At 44.3% G+C, this 18,874-nt stretch overlaps 1 protein-coding gene across 1 annotated transcript; it reads left to right on the top strand.

The window, feature by feature from the left end:
* The first annotated feature begins 295 nt into the window (after positions 1–295).
* On the top strand, positions 296–13,532 carry PPIC (peptidylprolyl isomerase C). Its single transcript, XM_080920459.1, has 5 exons — positions 296–468; positions 6,510–6,623; positions 7,019–7,112; positions 8,712–8,896; positions 12,772–13,532. Exons 1-5 carry the CDS (start codon positions 352–354, stop codon positions 12,898–12,900), a joined length of 639 nt encoding a protein of 212 aa, XP_080776585.1. The 5' UTR covers positions 296–351; the 3' UTR covers positions 12,901–13,532.
* Positions 13,533–18,874: the final 5,342 nt, after the last annotated feature.

Raw genomic sequence — 18,874 nt, 5'->3', positions numbered from 1 at the left:
AAAAGCGGAAAGGTAATCATCTCAAGGAACTTGAGTCAACCCGCCCAGAAATTCCCGGAGGTCGGATAGGTGCCCAGGACCAAAGGAGCCTTGTCAATATTCTGCTCTCTGCGTCGCGGTTCCACCAAGCTTACTCGGCTTTGCTGCCTCCCCCACCGCGCCGCTCCCTCCGAGCCCCCAATTCCGGCCACTGTTTGAACTTGGGAGGAGCGGGTCCTAGGTCCCCGCCCTGCCCGGATCCACCACCCTCCCTACCCGGACCGCGCAGGCGCAGGCAGCTAAGGGTCCGGCCACAGTCCGGGAGCCTAAGGTTGCGCCCGAGCGAGACTGTCGCAACTTCCATCGCGCACCATGAGCCCGGGTCCCCGTCTGCTGCTGCCCGCGGTGCTCTGCCTGGGGCTCGGCGCCCTCGTGTCTTCTTCGGGGTCCTCGGGTGTCCGAAAGCGAGGTCCCACGGTGACGGACAAGGTGATCCCGCGGATACAGCAACTTTTCCTCGGGCGCTTGGGCAACGGACCGTTGCGGCAGGGTTGGAGAGAAGGGGCTCCAGAAGCGGGGCGGGAAGGGGGACTGGCGGGGACTTGTGGGGGTAATGACTGGGACAGGAGGGAGCTGGGGGTGGAAGCTGGAGGAGGGACTAGCTGGGATTTGAGACTGCCTGGGACCGTGGTAAGGGGTGGGAGGGATGAGGGGGACTTAGAGGTGGCCACGCGGCAGGCGGGAGGAGACGTCAGTGAACGATGCGCTCCCTCCACTCAGGGGCCACCGGACTAACTCTCGCCATCCCTGGCGCCTGTTGTCCGGACTTGTCACCCGGGCGGGTACGACTTGAGCAGTTTGGGAGCTGACACAAGCTCTCTGTGCCCGCAGGGCCTTTCTTCTAGAAGGGAGGTTGCTGGAGTACTTTCTTGGCTTGGCCTGGACGTGGAACAAAGCAGGAAGAATGTAGAGGGAGGGGACAAGCTGAGGAGTGGAGGCCTGCTTAGGACGTCACCCACTGGGAAGAGCCTGTATCCCAAGGAGTGCTCAGAGAACTGTCCTCTTCTGTGTAGGAAAGGGTACAGTTTCAAACCCTGTGGCAGGCCTGGATTGAGCCCTAGGCAGCGTGGCAAGGCGACACTCTGACTCTTAAGGGAGGCATGTGGGGGAATCCCCAGGAACTTAATCCCTACAGTTTCCACTGCTGAAGTTCCATTTCGGTCTGTTTTACCAGAGGACAGAAAGAAAAGATGCTGGGAGAAAGGGAGGAGGGATTACTGCGGTGGGGAGTCAACCACTTCCTAGGGGTGGGGGGAATTTCTAGCAGTCTGGGAATGGGACGGAAACAGCAGAAAGTGGTCTTAATGACCAGTCCAGGTTGCTACTGGAAATACCTCAGGACTAGTAGAAGGTTTAAATCCTCCATGGCGGCTCAACCGAAGAGCCACCAAGGAGAGGGAAGCGAGCCCAGCCCAGCCATCCTGCCACTGTCCTAAGACCCCAAAGGCAGCATGGTGGCAGTGACATTCGTTCTCAGGCAGTCCCTTGGTCTTTTAGGTATCTAAACTGAAAAACCGAGTTTGTGCAAGCCACAGAGCTAAAGCATATTTGGTCCACATATATTACTTCAGACAAAACCATAAACACACACGCTCGCACAACTATGAAATACCAAAGGAAGTGAGCCTAATATAAGGCGGGAGCCCATTTAAAATCACCTGATATGGAAAAAGTCAGCCTGGGAAAGGTTTGGCTGCCAAAGGGAATTGCTTGTGCAAAGGTCTCCGGGTGGAGAAGCAATTCTTGTGTCAGAGCCTAAAGGACAGCTTGTCTTTGGGCAGGACTTGGGGGCAGAATGGCCTAAGATGGGGTTGGGGGAGTGAGAAACAGAAAGGCTCTTAACAGCCTTAAAAGGCTTTGCTAGGAGTGTGGCCACCGAGGCCATCATTCTTGGGACTCAGGTGTCACTCTAAGGCAGTGTTCCCCACCTTCTGCATGCTTCGACCCTTTAATACAGTTCTCCATGTTGTAGTGACCCCCAACCATCAAACTATTTCCAGCTGTCATTTTAAACTGTGATGCCAGCATTTGATCTGCAGGAGATCTCCTGTCTCTGTGATAAGGGGGCTGTGACCTACAGGTTGACAGCCATTGCTCTAAGGTAAAGTGGTTGGAGGGGTTTGCACATAGAAATGACATCATTTCATAATTCCTGTGGTCAATTTGGAGGGTGCACTGAGAGACCATTCGAGCAAGGGCTCGGTGCCAGACTCCAGATGGTGGGTTGGATAGGGGTAAAAATCTTGGGAATGGGGAACAGGACTTTGAAGTAAATATTGGAGGCATAGCTAACAGGACTCACAGAAAGCTTAGTTGAAAGGGCGAATAGGGTAATTAGATAAAAGGTATGATGCCCAAGTCCATGGGAATTTCAGATTAACAATGGGTCATTCTTTAGTTTATGTGCGCCCCCCACCCCGTTATGGTGGGAATGTTTTCCCCAGAGATCTTTTAAACTGTGCTGATAGAAATCAACTCAGAGCAAGTCAGTGGCCATCTTTGCTGTAGTGGTGCCCAGCCTCTTACTTTCTGACACCTCCTGGCCAGCCTCAGGTGCAGCGTGAGGATAAAGAGAGCTGGAAAGGCTGTGGCTTGCAGGGGAAGAGGTGCGGGAATCCTCTTAGGTCTAGACCTTAGCACACTGTTGCTGAGACCTAGGCTCGGCTCTCAGAGCCAGCAACATAGTTTCTTCTTTTTCACCTAGTTTACTGTTCTGACAGCCAGAGGTAGGTCTCACAGATCTGCTTTGGTGGGAGTCCTGAGCTACTTAATCAACATGTTACAATGATTCAACATGGTAGAAAATAGAAACATTGAAAAGGAAATGTAGGTCAACTGCCTTTGAAACTCTCGCCCACAGTCCTTTCTTTCACTCTGACTGTATTTAAAGCTAGGAATCTGTAAGTTAGAGGCCTGGGCTGCTGCTCCACCACACACACAGTGGGGATCCCGCCTCAGTTTTGGTTTTGCAGCTTCCTGCCCCACCGGTGCTCTGGTGTGAGCTCTGAGTCACAGACTCAGTATCATTTTCCAATAAATGCCATACATAAGCCAGCACCAAGCACATAAAAATCAACACTGCCCTCTTTCCCACGTCAGTCATGCCAGGATGAGGTGGTAGGCTAGGGGACTTTGGGCAACTTATCTATTGTTTGAGACTCTGTTTCTTCTTCTATGGAAAGTAAATGGAAACCATAAGTTTCCAGTATTATGTGTTTATTTGGAGGCTGTGTGTCTCTGTATACAATATGTATTTTTGGCAGATTGAGTATGATAAAACAGGAGTTTAGTTTGTAGTTCCGTGTTGTGTTTAGTGTGACAACCTAAACCTGGAAGCAACTGTCGCTCACAGCACAGGCGAGGAATCTAGCTCAATTTTAACATACTGAAAGTTCCATGACCAATTAGCACTGGAATTGAGTTTAATCATCTCAAACCTGGTGTCTTCTTTGGTGAATCCGGCAGTAGATAGATAGACGCAAATAGTCCAGGATCTGTTTGGTCAGGCTTTCGAACCCCACATCCCTCCTCTCTACCTCCTCGAACCTTCAGTGCTCTGTAATTTTCAAATAACTTTCAGAGGTAGCCTCTGGGGGAGGCAGGGTGTTAGAGATGCCTACCCACTAAGAATGGTGTAGAAACCAAATACCACCTTTCCCAAGGACCGACTCCCATCCTCCCCCTGGCCTCCATCCTTTACCATGATGCTCTCTCTAAATTGCCTTATGAAGCCCATCTTCCCATTTAAAAAAAAAACATAATTTGTAAGTGTATTTTCTGTTTCACAGGGATAGGAACTTTGTAGTCTTTCTCTGTCCAGCTTGACTGTGTTCCCAAAGGGCTTCAGCAAAGTCAGAGACAAGTCTTATGGAAGAAGAGGTTTGCCTGACACCAATCTCCCCTCCTCTTATTGCTGGCACTGGGCTGAGATCTGGGAATCAGAAAGAACCATTCCCATTCCCTAGCTACTCCCTGCTAAAATGAGAGGTTACAGATTAACAACAGGGGACCTTCGACGGAATTCCAATGCTCACACTCCTAGTTAGAGAACTCAGGCCCAACACTTACCCTCCCTGGCCCCCACATTCCTCTTGCTTCCCCCAAGTTGGGGTGGTGAAGTATATGGAGGTACTGTCTCCTTTGGCTTCCCAGTTCAGGAACCTCTTTCTTCAGCTGGTGTGGACTCTTCAGATTTTCCCTGGGAGAATGAGGCCCATCCCCAAAGCCTCATTTGCTTCCCTTCTTTTTGTTGCCTGGCGAAGCAGGGACCTCCAAGCATGGCATTTATCCTCTGCCCCATGGAACTGGCAGCAGCTCCCTGCTCTAGCCATGAAGAAGGCAGCCTTGATACTCCACACTCAGAGGACGGGTTGGGTTCTGCCTGGCTGCCTTGGCTTCAGGAGTGAGGAATATGCCAACTCTTGTCCCTGGGCCTGTTGCCCCCCCCCCTTTTAGGCCTGCCTCCTACTCCTCCAGGGTGCACTTTCCCAACCATTCCTGCCCCCTAGGACTTCTGTTGTTTTCTTGAGCATAGGTCACATGTTGTCATGTACCTACCAGCTGTGTTACTGTTTGCTTTTCTTTGTTCTTTTCATCTGTATTTCGACACCTGTAACTCGCTGGCCATGACCTCACACAGGTATCCCCTTCTCTGCCTCCTGCTAAGCCTACTTTATCCTACTTCTTAGGTGCTACCCTTAGGACAGTTTGTTCAGGGACATTGCTTTGTATTCAGGTATTCAACAACTGTTCCTTGGCTAAACAAGATTGGACTTTGTCATTCCCATTAGCATGGGGACCATTCTGGTGTGATTCTTTATACTATCCTCATGGAGCCGAAGGGCATGGCAATTGGGAGAAAAAAAAATTAGAGCCAGGTAAGCTGGGCTGAGCACAAATAAGATGTTTTATTGTGGATAATACTGGGTGGCAGGTTCTTTTTCTTCATCTCCTTCAGCTGCCTTCTTTTGTTGCTTTCTAAGAATTTACTCCCTTATTTTAAAAGTCGGGAAGGCTTTGCAAGCCTTTATCTTGCAGACTGTCTCTTTAAAATTATACCCCTGGTTTTCTTACGGGGCTGAAAGTACACCCCTGGTTCACTAAGCCTGTTCTGTTGCTGCTGAGCACATTCCTTTCCATTGGGCATGGAAACCCCGTGGAGAAACCACTTTTCACTGCCAGACTCACATGTGCTGAGGCAGCCTTTTGTTCCCAAGCTACACTGGTGGTTCTTCTCTGTCGAGCCTCACACGAAGAGCCAATCCTTCAATGCTTCCAATAAAGCTCCTGTATATAAATGATAAACAGTGGCTGTTTTGGCCACGTGGAAATGCCACAGAAAGCACTAAATATCACATCAGCCCGTGACAGGCGTTCTGAGGTATTGGCAGAAGTGCTTGCTTTGAGCTGGGTTTGACAGTCTTTACCTAGTGATTTTTCTAGATTGCAAGGCATCTTTTTTCTTTGACAACCCTTCTTATATCTTTTAAAGCCATCCCTTGAATGTCTTTTTTTTTTTTTTTTTTTTACCCCATTCAAACAGTAAATTGGTTCGTATAATCTAAACTCGCTAATAGAATGCCCTTTGACTCTGTGGCCTTTTCAAGACTCCTGTCTCCGAATCATCAGAACATAGTGATTTGTGAAGCAAAATGTGTATAATTTCATTCCAGGTGAAACAGTTCTCAAAAGAGAAAGAACTTTTAAGGTTTAATCTGAAAAAAAAAGTCTGTTCTTCTAGTCCTGTTATCTTTCTTTTGTCCTAAGATAACAGAGAATGAACAAATTCTACTTGGGTGGCCTTGGGAACAGGACACCTGAGTCCTGTGTTGCAGTCTATAGGACAATATCTTTGTGAATAGCCACGCACAGGTTGGCTGTTCTGCTGGGGACCTGGAATCTTGTTGCTCTTGGATGAGTGGCAAATCTTCCTAAGGACTGCTGTTGTGTTTCATGGTCTGTGGCCACTCCCTTGACAGTAGATGTCTACTGAGAATTCATCACAAGTTTGTCAGCTCCTCTTAACATTTTTTTCCCAACATTTTTTTTCTCCTGCCAATTGTAGAGTGTTGCTTCTTTAAAGAGCAGTACTCCCTGCTCCCTCTTTCATCCACGAAGCAGGAAAGCGGGAAGAGGCAGAGCTGTGTTTTTCTAGGCCTTGGTGGGAGTAATGTATTGAAGACCTTATAAGCTCACTCTGGCCACAGTGAATCAAGCTTCAAACTCAAGTACCTAGTACACGGCTTCACCCATAGGTGGTGCTCAATAAATGTTTGTCAAATGAATATTCGGGAATAAACTGCCCCTCCAGTGTTGTTTCTTCAACTCTAACTGGCCTCATGCTTTATGACTCTCAGAAAACACTGATGGGCAGGCTTTTCTATGGGGGCCAGTTTTCAAATTTAACTTTGATTTAGCTCATATTTCTGTCTTTTTCATGACCTTCTACTGTGCATCTTAATTACCCACAGGTCTTCTTTGATGTGAGGATCGGAGACAAAGATGTGGGTAGAATTGTGATTGGCCTCTTTGGAAACGTTGTACCCAAGACGGTGGAAAACTTCGTGGCTCTGGCAACAGGAGAGGTCTGTCCCAGCCTATTACCTTTAACCGAGAACAAGTATCAATCTTCTTTAAGACAAGATCCAAAGTTGTCTTCTAGAGAAATAGGAATTAATATGTCAGATGATTGTGTGACGTCTTAGACTTTTTTTTTCTTATAACTGCGTAAGCACTTGGTGTCCTGAGGCTTCTAGAAAAGCATCAAGTAAAACTATAGTCTGCTCATTTTCTACTTACTCTTATTAACACTTGATTCCTACACTTCAATTATGTTGGCCAGTTCATGATAGACTTTTCCTAGTATACAGTCGCTAGAACCCAGTCAGGTTCTGTGGCCGTTTTGTCAGGTAAACACTGTTCGTCTTTTAATGTGTGTTGTATGTACTTGTGCATTATTCACTCGAACCCATTTCTTTAGAAAGGCTATGGGTACAAGGGGAGCATCTTCCACCGTGTCATCAAGGACTTCATGATTCAAGGAGGGGACTTCACAGCTAGAGACGGCACTGGAGGTGATGCATTCCTTGCCTTTCTCCCTTCCCGTTTGCCAAGCTGAAGCCAAAGCGTTAGAGCTGAGGCCATGCATGCTTTGAAGACTGCGTTATGGTTCTTGCAAAAATACAAAGTGCTGGAGATGTAGCTCAGTGGTAGAGCTCTTGCCCAGCGTGCACAAAGCCTTACAAAAGAGGCGGCGAGAGGGTGAGGGAGTGCTGGAGAGATGGCTCAGTGGTTAAGAGCACTGACTGCTCTTCCAGAGGTCCTGAGTTCAATACCCAGTAACCACATGGTGGCTCACAACCATCTGTCATGGGACCTGATGCCCTCTTCTGGTGTGTCTAAAGATGGCAGCGACAGTGTACTCACATACATAAAATAAATCTTTAAAAAAGAAAGTGGTACAGGACATGAAGTGCAGAGCAAGGAAGAGAAATGTACTGAGGTTTCTTGGGGATGAGCTTAGCTGAGAACCTGCACAGAAGCGACCTCAGCTGCTGCTGTGGCTCCCCCTCTGGCACCTGCTGCCTTGCCAGAGTCCAGCAGGCACAGTGTGGCATCCTCACTTTGCCCTCTCTTCTTTACCTTCCCTGCCCAGTGTGGGAATGTGTGTTGGACGTGGGGTGGGGGATCTTAGGTTAAATTTTTCCGAGTTTTGAAGAGAAGACATTTTGGACTGTTTAGCTTAGATCTCTCTGAGCAGAGCCATCTTCCAGACCACCTCTCATGTCCTAGACAAACAGCTTTAAACTTCTTGGGTTTGGTTTCCACTTCTGGTATTTCTAGCTGAGCCCGGGGTTCTGAGGATGGCAATCGCTGGGCAGACAGACTATCAGGAGAGGTGGGCAGGACAGGCTCTTGGGGGTGCTGGAACATGGCATGAGTGTTTCTCACAGTCCACACTGCCAACACGGGGAAAAAGAGCTTTCTGCTGTGCCTGCTAATTTACTAGAATTCCAGGACATGGGTGTTCCTGGCTTTGATTATCCTGTGTCCTATGGGCTCTGAAGTCATATCTGTCACTTACAGACAAGCTGCTATTCTTGATGCTGAGGCAAGAAAAAGCAGTGGGCTTAGAGTCAGAGAGCCAGATGTTGCAATTTTGCTCTGCTGGAGTTTTATAACTCTCCCATAAAAACAAACAACAACAACAAAACCAGGGCCGAGAAGGCCTGTTCTGTGGGATCCATGTGGGGTCAAACCAACGTGTGTGCTCGGTGTTTGCCTGCTCATCTGGTCGGGTGCTGAAATGGGCGTGATCGAGGACCAAATTCACCTGAGCAGAGGCAGAACCACCAAGATAGCTCAGACACCTTTCTACACTACTTTCAGATGCCTTCTTCCCTCAAAATGAAATTACTGACCCATTTGGTGAAATTTTGGCTTAAATCATGGGGATTTCCATCCTGTGCCATGTTAAGGACCTTCTCTGGTTTGGTTCAAGCCTTGTTATCTCGTTCCTTAAGGGGTTATTTTTGTCCTACACACACATTCACTTCTTGCCTTTGCCCATCTTCAAGCCTGTCACCTGTAGTATTCTGATTACATGAAAGATTTTTTTTTTTCTGAAGATTCGATTTTACCTCTGCTGCAATCTCTTCTTTTGCCTCACCCAGGTATGAGCATTTATGGTGAGACATTTCCTGATGAGAACTTCAAACTGAAGCACTATGGCATTGGGTGGGTCAGCATGGCCAATGCTGGACCGGACACCAATGGTTCCCAGTTCTTCATCACCTTGACCAAGCCCGCCTGGTTGGATGGCAAACACGTTGTATTTGGAAAAGTCCTGGATGGGATGGTAATTTGAAATATCTTTTTTTCCTCTCTTATAAAGCTTTATATTTATGATTAATAAATTAGTGATTCATTGACTCTTCAAGTATGTTCTTAGATACCCACTAAATGATGGGTAGAGTTTTTGAAGGTGAACAAATTATATATGGCATAGTATTTTAATTGATAATGGCATTAAAGCTCAGATATAGAAGAAGTTAGGTACTTCAATTAATTTAAGAAACAAAACCAAATAAACCAAGGGATAGTATACATTCAATGAAATATTATTTGGTATCAAAATATAAGAACATTTAAATGCATGCTATAACACGTATATATGTATGTATATGATGGATCTATCTATCTATCTATCTATCTATCTATCTATCTATCTATCATTTATTTACAAACATTTTGAAACCTTATCCAGTCACAAAAGACAAATAGTGTACGAGTTTAACTATGTGAGGTATTTAGAGTAGTCAATTCATAGAAATAGAAAGACTGACAGTTGTTGGGGTAGAGAAACAGAGGTATTTAATGATTACATAATTTAGTTTTACAAGTTGACAATACTTCTGGCTGCATGCATGTACACATTACTTAGCTATATACTCATTTTGTGACTTTTCTTGAGAAGACATAGACAAACATCTATTCACCCTAGATAGAGCATTGATAACAGACCAGTGGAGTGACTCTACCAAAATCCAACTTGGCAAACCAACGAGTTTACTGGGTTTTCCTAAAGCAGCATGAATGACTGCTGAAACTACCTTTCAAAGGTAGCTACATCACTAAAAAGCCCATGTCAACATGGGTTATTACTCAAAAAAGCTATAGCTTTGGAGCTTTCTGCATGGTATGCCAGAAGTTCAACTGTCCTGAAAAATTTCTAACTACAACAGTCATTATTCCTTGTACAACTTGGGGGAGGTAACTTGTGAATCTAGTAAATTTCGGGGACTTTCTGAGATTTGTGAATTTACTCCTGAGTCTTAAGAACTACCCCCATCCCTGGAATAGAAATGTTTCAATATGGAAGATATTACTACACAATGGTCCTGAAAATGGATTAATTTTTTTTGTTATACTTTTCTTACCACAATTAAAATATTAGCCTGCAGGTGATGTACAACTTTAATCCTAATAAACTCATGAGGCAGAGGCAAGCAGATCTCTGGATTTGAGGCCAGCCTGGTCTACTTAGTGAGTCCCAGGCTAGAATCGGTACATAGTGATATCCTGTCTCTGAAATAAAATAAAATAAAATAAAATGAAAATACTTTAGCCAAGTGGGACATGACTGCAACCCCAATACTGAAGAGGCAGAGACAAGAGCATTGGGATTTCAAGACCAGATATGCTATACAGAAAGTTCTAAGTCAACCTAAGCTAAAACCAAGATTTGTCTCAATGATAAATAACAATCCAACAACAACAAAAAAACATCCTGTATTCATGTGACACAGTCCACATACTAGGTTACAAATAAAGACACATATAATAATCAGAAACAGGGCTAGAAAGATGCTCAGTGGTTAAAGAGCACTGACTGCTCTTCTAGAGGTCCTGAGTTCAATTACCAGCAACCACATGGTGGCTCACAACCATCTGTAATGGGATCCAATGCCCTCTTCTTGTGTGTCACAGTGTACTCATATATATATAATAAATAAATCTTTTTTTTTAAAAAGGTGGATCTTAAAAAATATAATCAGAAACAATATTCAGAGGATCCAGATCTATATTGCTAGTTATTTGTTGAAGAATAACAAAGACAGTCAAATTCATAGCCCATTTATGAAATCCTCAGTCATCTCACCTCTTAGGTTTCCTTCTATGGCTGCCCAGAATCGCTCTCTCAGCCTCTGCCAAGTGTCCAGCTGTCTTGGTTAGCTTCCCTGTCACTATGATAAAACAATGATCAAAAGCAACTGGGAAAAGAAATGATTTGTCTGCTGAGATACTGATAACCAAAACTGGGGGTGGGGTGGGGGGAAGAGTTTATTTGCCTTACACTTCCGCATTCCTGATTGTCACCAAAGGAAGCCAGGACAGGAACTCAAACAGGGCATCAACCTGGAGGCAGGAACTGATGCAGAGAGCATGGATGGGTGCTTCTTACTGGCTTACTCAGCCTGTTTTTCTTATAGAACCCAAGTCCACCAGCCTAGGGATGGCACCACCCACAATTTGGTGGGCCTTTCACTATCAGTCACTAATTAAGAAAAAGCCCTATAGGCTAGCCTATAGTCCATTCTTATGGAGGTTTTCTCTCAGTTGAAGCTCTTTAGTAACTCTAGTTTCTGTCAAGTTGACATAAAACCAGCCAGCACAGAATTTATCTGGCTTTTAGGTCACAGTCCCTCATCCAGGTATGCCAAGGCAGGAACCTGGAGGCAAGAGCTAAAGCAGAGGCCATGGAGGAATGTTACTTACTGCCTTGTTCTACATGGCTTGCTCAGCCTGCTATCTCATAGCATCCAGGAACACCTGCTCAAGGGTGGCCCTGCAGTGGCCTGGGCCTTCCCGTATCAATCAACAGTGAAGAAAATGTCTCACAGACATGGCCAAAGATGGAGGCAGTTCCTCAGTTGAGGTTTCCTTTCCCCAGGTGACTAGTTTGTGTCAGGTTGACACACATAGAACAACACCCCAACCCTTTTGCCATTTCCCTGGGTTTCATTCGCATGGGAGTTGCTTTCTGTCATCTGAATTTACACAGAATCTCACAGATTCCAGTTCTCTCACATGTTTTACTGCTGTCTTGATTCCACCCAACCGAACACCAGGAACTGAGCCACACCCTGGAGAACTCATCAGAATTGGCTTTCTTGGTCACAGTGTCCTCTGTCTTTCAGGGGGAACCTTAAGGCTTATGGCTCTAAGAAGCTGTCCAGAGCCCCTGCTACTTGGGATTGAATTACAACCAAGCAGATGCTAAATTGGTTTAGGTCATCTGTAAAGTGAAGCCAGGGTCTGGGCTACTTTTACGAATGCTTCCTGGCCTGACCTGGCATGCTTAGACTAGGGCAGGGGTGGGGCTAAAACTGATCCTACCCCATGCTAATAATCACAATGAGTTGTAGCAGTTAAATAGAAATATCTCTTATTAGAGCTATGCATATACAAACTAGCTAATTCTTTTTCAAATATTAAATGTTTATTAATAAAGAAGTTGAGAAATGTGTATTATTTGAGTTTCTGAGAAATAAGAGACTTTATCCTGAGTGGGTTGATATTGATTACATGCATATATATATATATAAATATATATATATATACACACAAACACACATATATATCACATATATAATACTATATATATTATATCGTACATTGTACATGTGTGTGTGTTTGGGTTATGTCATATAATATGTATATGTATATTATATTATGTTATATATTATATAACACATGTATATAAAAATCCCAGGATAATCTCTTAGGTGCTCCACTCATGGTTGCATTGTTTTGAAGACTGATAATAGCAGATAGAAGAGTTCTGGAGTTATTTGCAAAGCAGTGCTCCGCTGCTGGCATGGCTTTTATAATGATAAAATGTATATCCCAGGGCTGGGGCTGTATCCCCATTGGTAGATGCTTACTGAGCATACAGGAAGCAGCGTTTGATCTGCCACACCACAGAAACCAGTGTGGTGGTACGCAACAGTCATCCCGGCATTTGGGAGGTGGAAGCAGGACTGCTGAAAGATCATGGTCATCTCTAGAGATGTAGTGCGTTCTGGGCCAGCCTGATAGCAAGGCCCTGTCTCATAAGAGCAATAACAACAAACATCTCCCATCTGTACTTCTGGAACTAAACTGGTTGCTTCTGTGCATTGTCATAGCTGCTGACCCAGATAAGCCACAGGTCTGTTTTTCTCTTTCCAGACTGTGGTACATTCCATAGAACTTCAAGCAACGGATGACCATGACCGCCCACTTACCGACTGCACCATTGTCAACAGTGGCAAGATAGATGTGAAAACACCCTTTGTGGTTGAGGTCCCTGACTGGTGACAGAAATGGTAGAAAACAGGGAACACACTGGCTGGTCCATGTATGCATCTGCTACCCACCAACTGTCTTTTGACTCTTTAGTTACTTAAAGATGTAGTTAAAAAAAATTCTCTGTTAATCTTTTTAGTCTAGATTGTAATGAAGATTTAAAAATCAACCACATAGCCAGATGTCTCAACAAACACCTGTCATCCCAGCATTTGGTCGGTGCGGGCAGGAGGGTCAGGAGTTCAAGGCCAGCCTTGGCTATATAGTGAGTTTGAGGTTAGCCTTGTCTGTGTGGAACCCTGTTCAAGATAACATACCAACAACAATAAAAATCAATCAAATTCTGCTCAGGTACTTTAAATGGAAAGACATGTCCTTCTTTTCTAGTGGTGCTATTTTCAAATCAGAAAACTTGGCATTGGCTATTTCTATGAACACGGTCTTTTGCTTGTTTAGTTTCACACAGTAACTTATGATCTCCATTTTGGGTGACTGGAGGGTTTGTCTGAGGAAGGTGGATGATAATGAGGCTTAGCATTTTCTGTTCAAATCATTCTTCAGGTAAATGGAAATCTGAGTAGTATCATATGTTGTATGTCACCAGCATTTGGGGCTCTGATTTTCTTTATATTAAATACTTTTTAAATGAATTGACTTGTTTTGCAAGACTTTTATTTTTTTAAATTTTTATGTGATGGATGTTTTGTTTGCATGTATGTCTGTGCACCATGTGTGCACATGTGTGCACCATGTGTGTGCAGTGCCCATGAAGTCGACAAGAGCCACTAGACCTCATTTCCCCCCCCACACACACTGCACCTGGTACTAGATTTATAGAGAGCTGTAGGATTCTATATGTGTGCCAGAAATTGACCCTGGGTCCTTTGGAAGAGCACCAGAGACAGGGAGGCACAGAATCTACAACCAAACATATAAATAAGCTGATTGTTCACCAAATTTCACTCAACATTTAGACTAGTTGTTCTCAACCTTCCTAATGCTGTGGCCCTTTAATACAGTTCCCCAACCATAAAATTATTTTCATTGTGACTTCACAACTACAATTTTGCTACTACTATGAATTGTAATGTAAATATTTGGTATCCAAAATATCTGACATGAGACTCCCCCTCCCCCAAAGGGGTTGTAACCCACAGACTGAGAACCACTGATTTAGATTGTCATCTCGAGTCCAGTTGCTTTGGGATCTTAGTTGGTTGTATGAGTCAAGCTTCAGGCTGTATTTAAAATAAAATGGGACAGTACAGTCTTAGGGCTGTGTGACACCTTTGGCTATACAGCAGAGGCCAAAGTCTGGTTAGATGGTGAGAGAATCATGCCAGGCAATGAGGAGTCAAAAGAAGTCTCTCATCATTTCAACAAGAAAACTGTCTCAGCAAAAGACGGGAGGACAGATGGCATAGCAGTTGGGGACACTTGTTCTTGTTCTTACAGAGAACACAAATTGACTCCCAGTACCCACAGTCACAACTGTCTGTAACTCCAGTTCCAGGGGCTCCAACATTCACTTCCGGTCTCTGTAGGCTCCAGGCACTAATATGATGCATATACATACATGCATCCAAAACATACACAGAGAAATCTTTTTAAAAAAGGATTCAAAACAAGGTTTGAAGACTATGTGGGCATCTGGCTGCTGCTGGTATTGAGGACTAGGATATGCCCAGGAAATGGTTTGCTTTTTTAGTTTTAAACATCAAATATTCATTGTGGGGCTTTGCTATGACAGACGGTGTCAGATCTTAGTTTGACTTTTGGGATCTGACAACAGACAAAGAAATGGGTCTCGTGCAGTTGACATCCTAGTGGAGCAGAGGGAAAGACAAGCCTAAGTCGAGATCAGGGAGCTGAGGATGACACGAACATTGCTAGGAATGGGTAGGGAAGCCCCTTACAGCAGCCTGCTATGAGTCTCTAGAGGGATCAAGTTTGCTCTAAGATATAAAGTGGGAGGCGACCGAGATGGATGGACCCTGCATTAGCTACTCCACTATTGCTGTGATAAAATCAGCATAACCAAGGGGAGTTACAGAAGGAAAGCTGCAGCTTGGCTTCTATTTGCAGAGATAAGCGTCCATCAGCATCACTTCAGGGACTTGTGGCAGACAAGCAACTGGAGCAACAATCTGAGAGCTCACATATTAAACTCCAAGTAGGAAGCTGAGAAGGTGAACTGGGGTTGGCGCCTAGCTTTTAAACATTGAAGCCTAAACCCAGAGATCTACTTCCTCCAGCAAGGCCATATCCCCAAAAGCACCATCATCCTGGGAACCAAGTGCTCAAGCATTGGAAGCCTATTGGGGGCATTCTCAATCAAATCAACACAGACCTCCAAGGTAGGAAGAGAAAAAAAATGCAGAGCCAGAGAATGCAGCAAGGTTGGGGTCAGCATGAGAGGGGACTGCAGACAGTGATGGGCTAGCAAGCCATGTGGTACTAGAAGAAGAGTAGGGGCCGAGGGGTCTAGAACAGTGGCCCCAGTAAAGGTGTGTTCAATAAACACCAGAGGCTGAAATGCAATGCCCTGTGGCTTAGTGCTTGCCCTGTCTAATTTAATGTCAAGTTGACGAAAGCTAGAATCATCAGAGAGGAGGGAGCCTCAACTGAGAAAATGCTTCCAAAAGACTGGGCCATAAGCAGGCCTGTGAGACATTTTCTTAATTAATGATTGATGGTGGAGGGCCCAGTCCATTGTGGTTTGAACTGGTGGTCCTGAGTTCTATAGGAAAGCAGGCTGAGTAAACCATGAGGAGCAAGTCAGTAAGCAGTATTCCTCCATAGCTTCTGCATCAGCTCCTGCCTCCAGGTTCCTGCTTTGTTGAATTACTGCCCTGACTACTCCTCTGATGGTGAACATCAATATCGAAGTGTAAGTCAACTAACTTGCTCCCCAACTTGATTTTTAGTTGTACTGTTTTATCGAAGCAATAGAAACCCTAACTAAGACCTGGCTCAATGGATGGGGCAGTTCTGGGGGTTGGACCTCACTTATATTAATCAGTCTCATCCATGGGGCATCAGTTGGAGAATAGGAAAAGAATAGCTGTCTTTGTGTAATGGATGCTAAGACCGAGATGAAAGTATCAGGGAAAGAGGCAGGTCCAGAAGAAAAAAAGATGGATTTTACATGCAATATCAATGCAAAAGAGGGGTTGGGGTGAGGAGGGAGAGAAGGGAATGAAAAAAGGGGGGACATAAGAACAGTATAAATATTTATATATAATATGTTATATATAAGTATATATTACTATATATTATATAAATATATTAAACACATATATATCATATGAAAGTTTCATACAACAAAACCCATTGCTTTGTATGCTAGTTTTTAAAGGTTAATGAAGGAAAGGAGAAGACGTGTTCCTGAAGCTCTCCCATACCTTCTGTGTCCAGTTATGCCTTGTTCAATTCATTCCCTCCCTTTCCCCACCGAGCCAATACATCACTTTTTCGCTTAAGCCAGGACAAATTGATTTCCTTTGACATACAATGTGAACTCTTTGTCTAACAGAGCAATATTGTAAACATTATTTTGTGCACAAAGGCTTAGAAATAAATAAAAGAAAATACTGGAGGTAATTTTAATCTTCAAATGTTTATCAAGTATATATCAACAAAATAGCATCATTCATTAAGACTGGTATTAATGGTGGGCTTATCTTTTGACTTTTGAGATGGGGAATCATGCATCTAAGGCTGGTCTTGAACTTGCTACGTAGCTGAAGATGACCTTGAACTTCTGATCCTCAAGCCTCTACCACCCAAATTCTGAGATTGTCCATCAGGTTTTTCTAGTGTGAGGGATCAACCCCTAGGCTTAGTGGATGTTAGGCAAGCAGTCTACCAAGGAAGCTCCATCACCAGCCCTTCATTGGTGGCTTTTAAGAGCAGAAATCCTAATCAGCAAGGATGACACTGTAGGTAAGGGCATCTGCTGCCAATCCTGGAGACCTGAGTTCAATCTGCCCGGACCCACACTGTAGAAGAGAACTAACCTTTGCAAGTTATTGATACATTATCCTCTGACCTCCAAACACATGCTATAGCATGTGCCTCTACTCTGTCCCCAACACAATAAATAAGTAAATGTAATGAGAAGTTAAAAGGTAGTGTGGTCCCCCAATGTACATGCAACTGCTTAAAGCACTTACACAGTGGATGTGAATGGTGGGAGCTCTTCACTCTCGTTTGCTGTACACTTTCTACTTTGTTCAGGTTTCCCATCATTCCCTAGGGTACATTTAATGTTAGTAATAACAAAACTCCTATATTTTAAATAAAAGCACCAAGAAGAAATTGGAAACAAATGCCCTTATGAAGGCAACAGCACCTGCAGCCTCTTGCATCAGAAAGCACATAAGCTACAGTGACCCTATGCACAAGAATGCACACCTTGGCTTGTGTCTGCCATCAAGGTGATGGTATGAAGGAAGCCACACCTCTCCGGTGACAAGGGGAAAGGAGTTCGTCTTAGGAGTAATGAACTATGAGAGCACTGGCAGTAAATGACCACATCTTTGTACCAGATGACCAATGAGCTAATGATACCCAGCCCTACCCAAAGGAGCTTATTTCTTATATGTGGAGGGCCAGGCTTCATACCGAAACACCAGCAAGCTGATCACTACGGAAGTAGGAACTGGCTTTTTGAACAAATTATGCTAGTGTGTGCACGTGTGTGTGTGTGTGTGTGTGTGTGTGTGTGTGTACAGACCTTGGGAGCCAGTTTTCTCCTTTCACCACGTTATGTTCTGTGCATGAAACATGGAATCAGGCACCCTATTGGCTAAGCCATCTCACTGGCCCCACCTCTTGCTTTTTATATTCTAGTATGTTCTGCAACAGGATTTTTAAAGTAAACACTCATTATTTTATTGATCGTGATGATAAAAGGGGACATGTGTAGCTATGTGTGGCAGCACAGACTCAGAGGGAAATTACACTGGACACCATCACCAAGCCCAAGTTATTACAATTTAGTCTAGAGTCACTTTAACAATTTAAAACATTTTGGCATATTAATCACAGTCTGCTTTACTCTTGACTAGTGCTAGTTAGTAATTTTCTGGATCATCAACTAAGTGCTTGGTAAAATTTATTCTTGGATCACATTAGTTGGCATGACAGTTTTGGGGATTATCAATTACTCCATTTTTGGTGAATTCTTAGATTTTTGAATAAAACTGAACCAGCCTCATTTCTTAGTTCAGCCGTTTTGAGTTACCAAAAGGCAAAAACATGGCAGGGTTTTTACAAGGGGCTTGGTTTTGTTTTTCTACATTCTTATAATTCAGACAGGCAAAGCAATCTTTGATCTAGGAGGTTTAGAAATTCAAATACCCCTCAAGGCATTTTTGTGTTTTTTCAACTTAAGGAAGAGTGAAAACAGTATTTTGTAATGGAAAATTTTGGTGCCACTAAGTACGGAACAGCTTTTACTTAATTCTGTAGTTCAGTTCATGAAGATTTTGCCTAAAAGCAAGTTTTAGCTGTGATACAACATAGCCCCAAACTTGCTAGTGATACAGCATCGTGGTGGAAAAACAGCTGTAACTAATCCAGAATCCGGGTGGCTAGGCAGAGGAGCAGGGGCAGGAAAATGTCTATGTGACCAATGTTAGGAGACAAAGCAAAATGCATCTCAAAACCCAGCAGCAGCAGCAATGGCGGTTGTGGTGGCGGTGGCGGCGGCGGCAGCAGCTTTCTCCTGATGCTGTTTCAGTCAAGATGCTTGGGAGGCATGAAGAACCCAATATGTCCAGCATACACACTTCTTTTTTAGTACCTATTTGGGAGAGGGGAAGCATTTTGTTTGACACTCTAGTAGCTAGTTCTCATCCATGCTCCCAGTGTGTAGATTTAGACTGCCGCAGTAGGGACACGAGCTTGTCTGCAGATCGATCCTCCTTATGGTTCCTGATAAGCACATGGATGCGAATGAGGCACGCTCTGGTGCAGAAGG

This window comes from Micromys minutus (assembly GCF_963924665.1).
Source record: "Micromys minutus genome assembly, chromosome: 8".
In the NCBI taxonomy this organism is placed as follows: domain Eukaryota; kingdom Metazoa; phylum Chordata; class Mammalia; order Rodentia; family Muridae; genus Micromys; species Micromys minutus.
The sequence above is the reverse complement of the archived record's forward strand: the minus strand, read 5'-3'. Positions and strand labels throughout refer to the sequence as shown.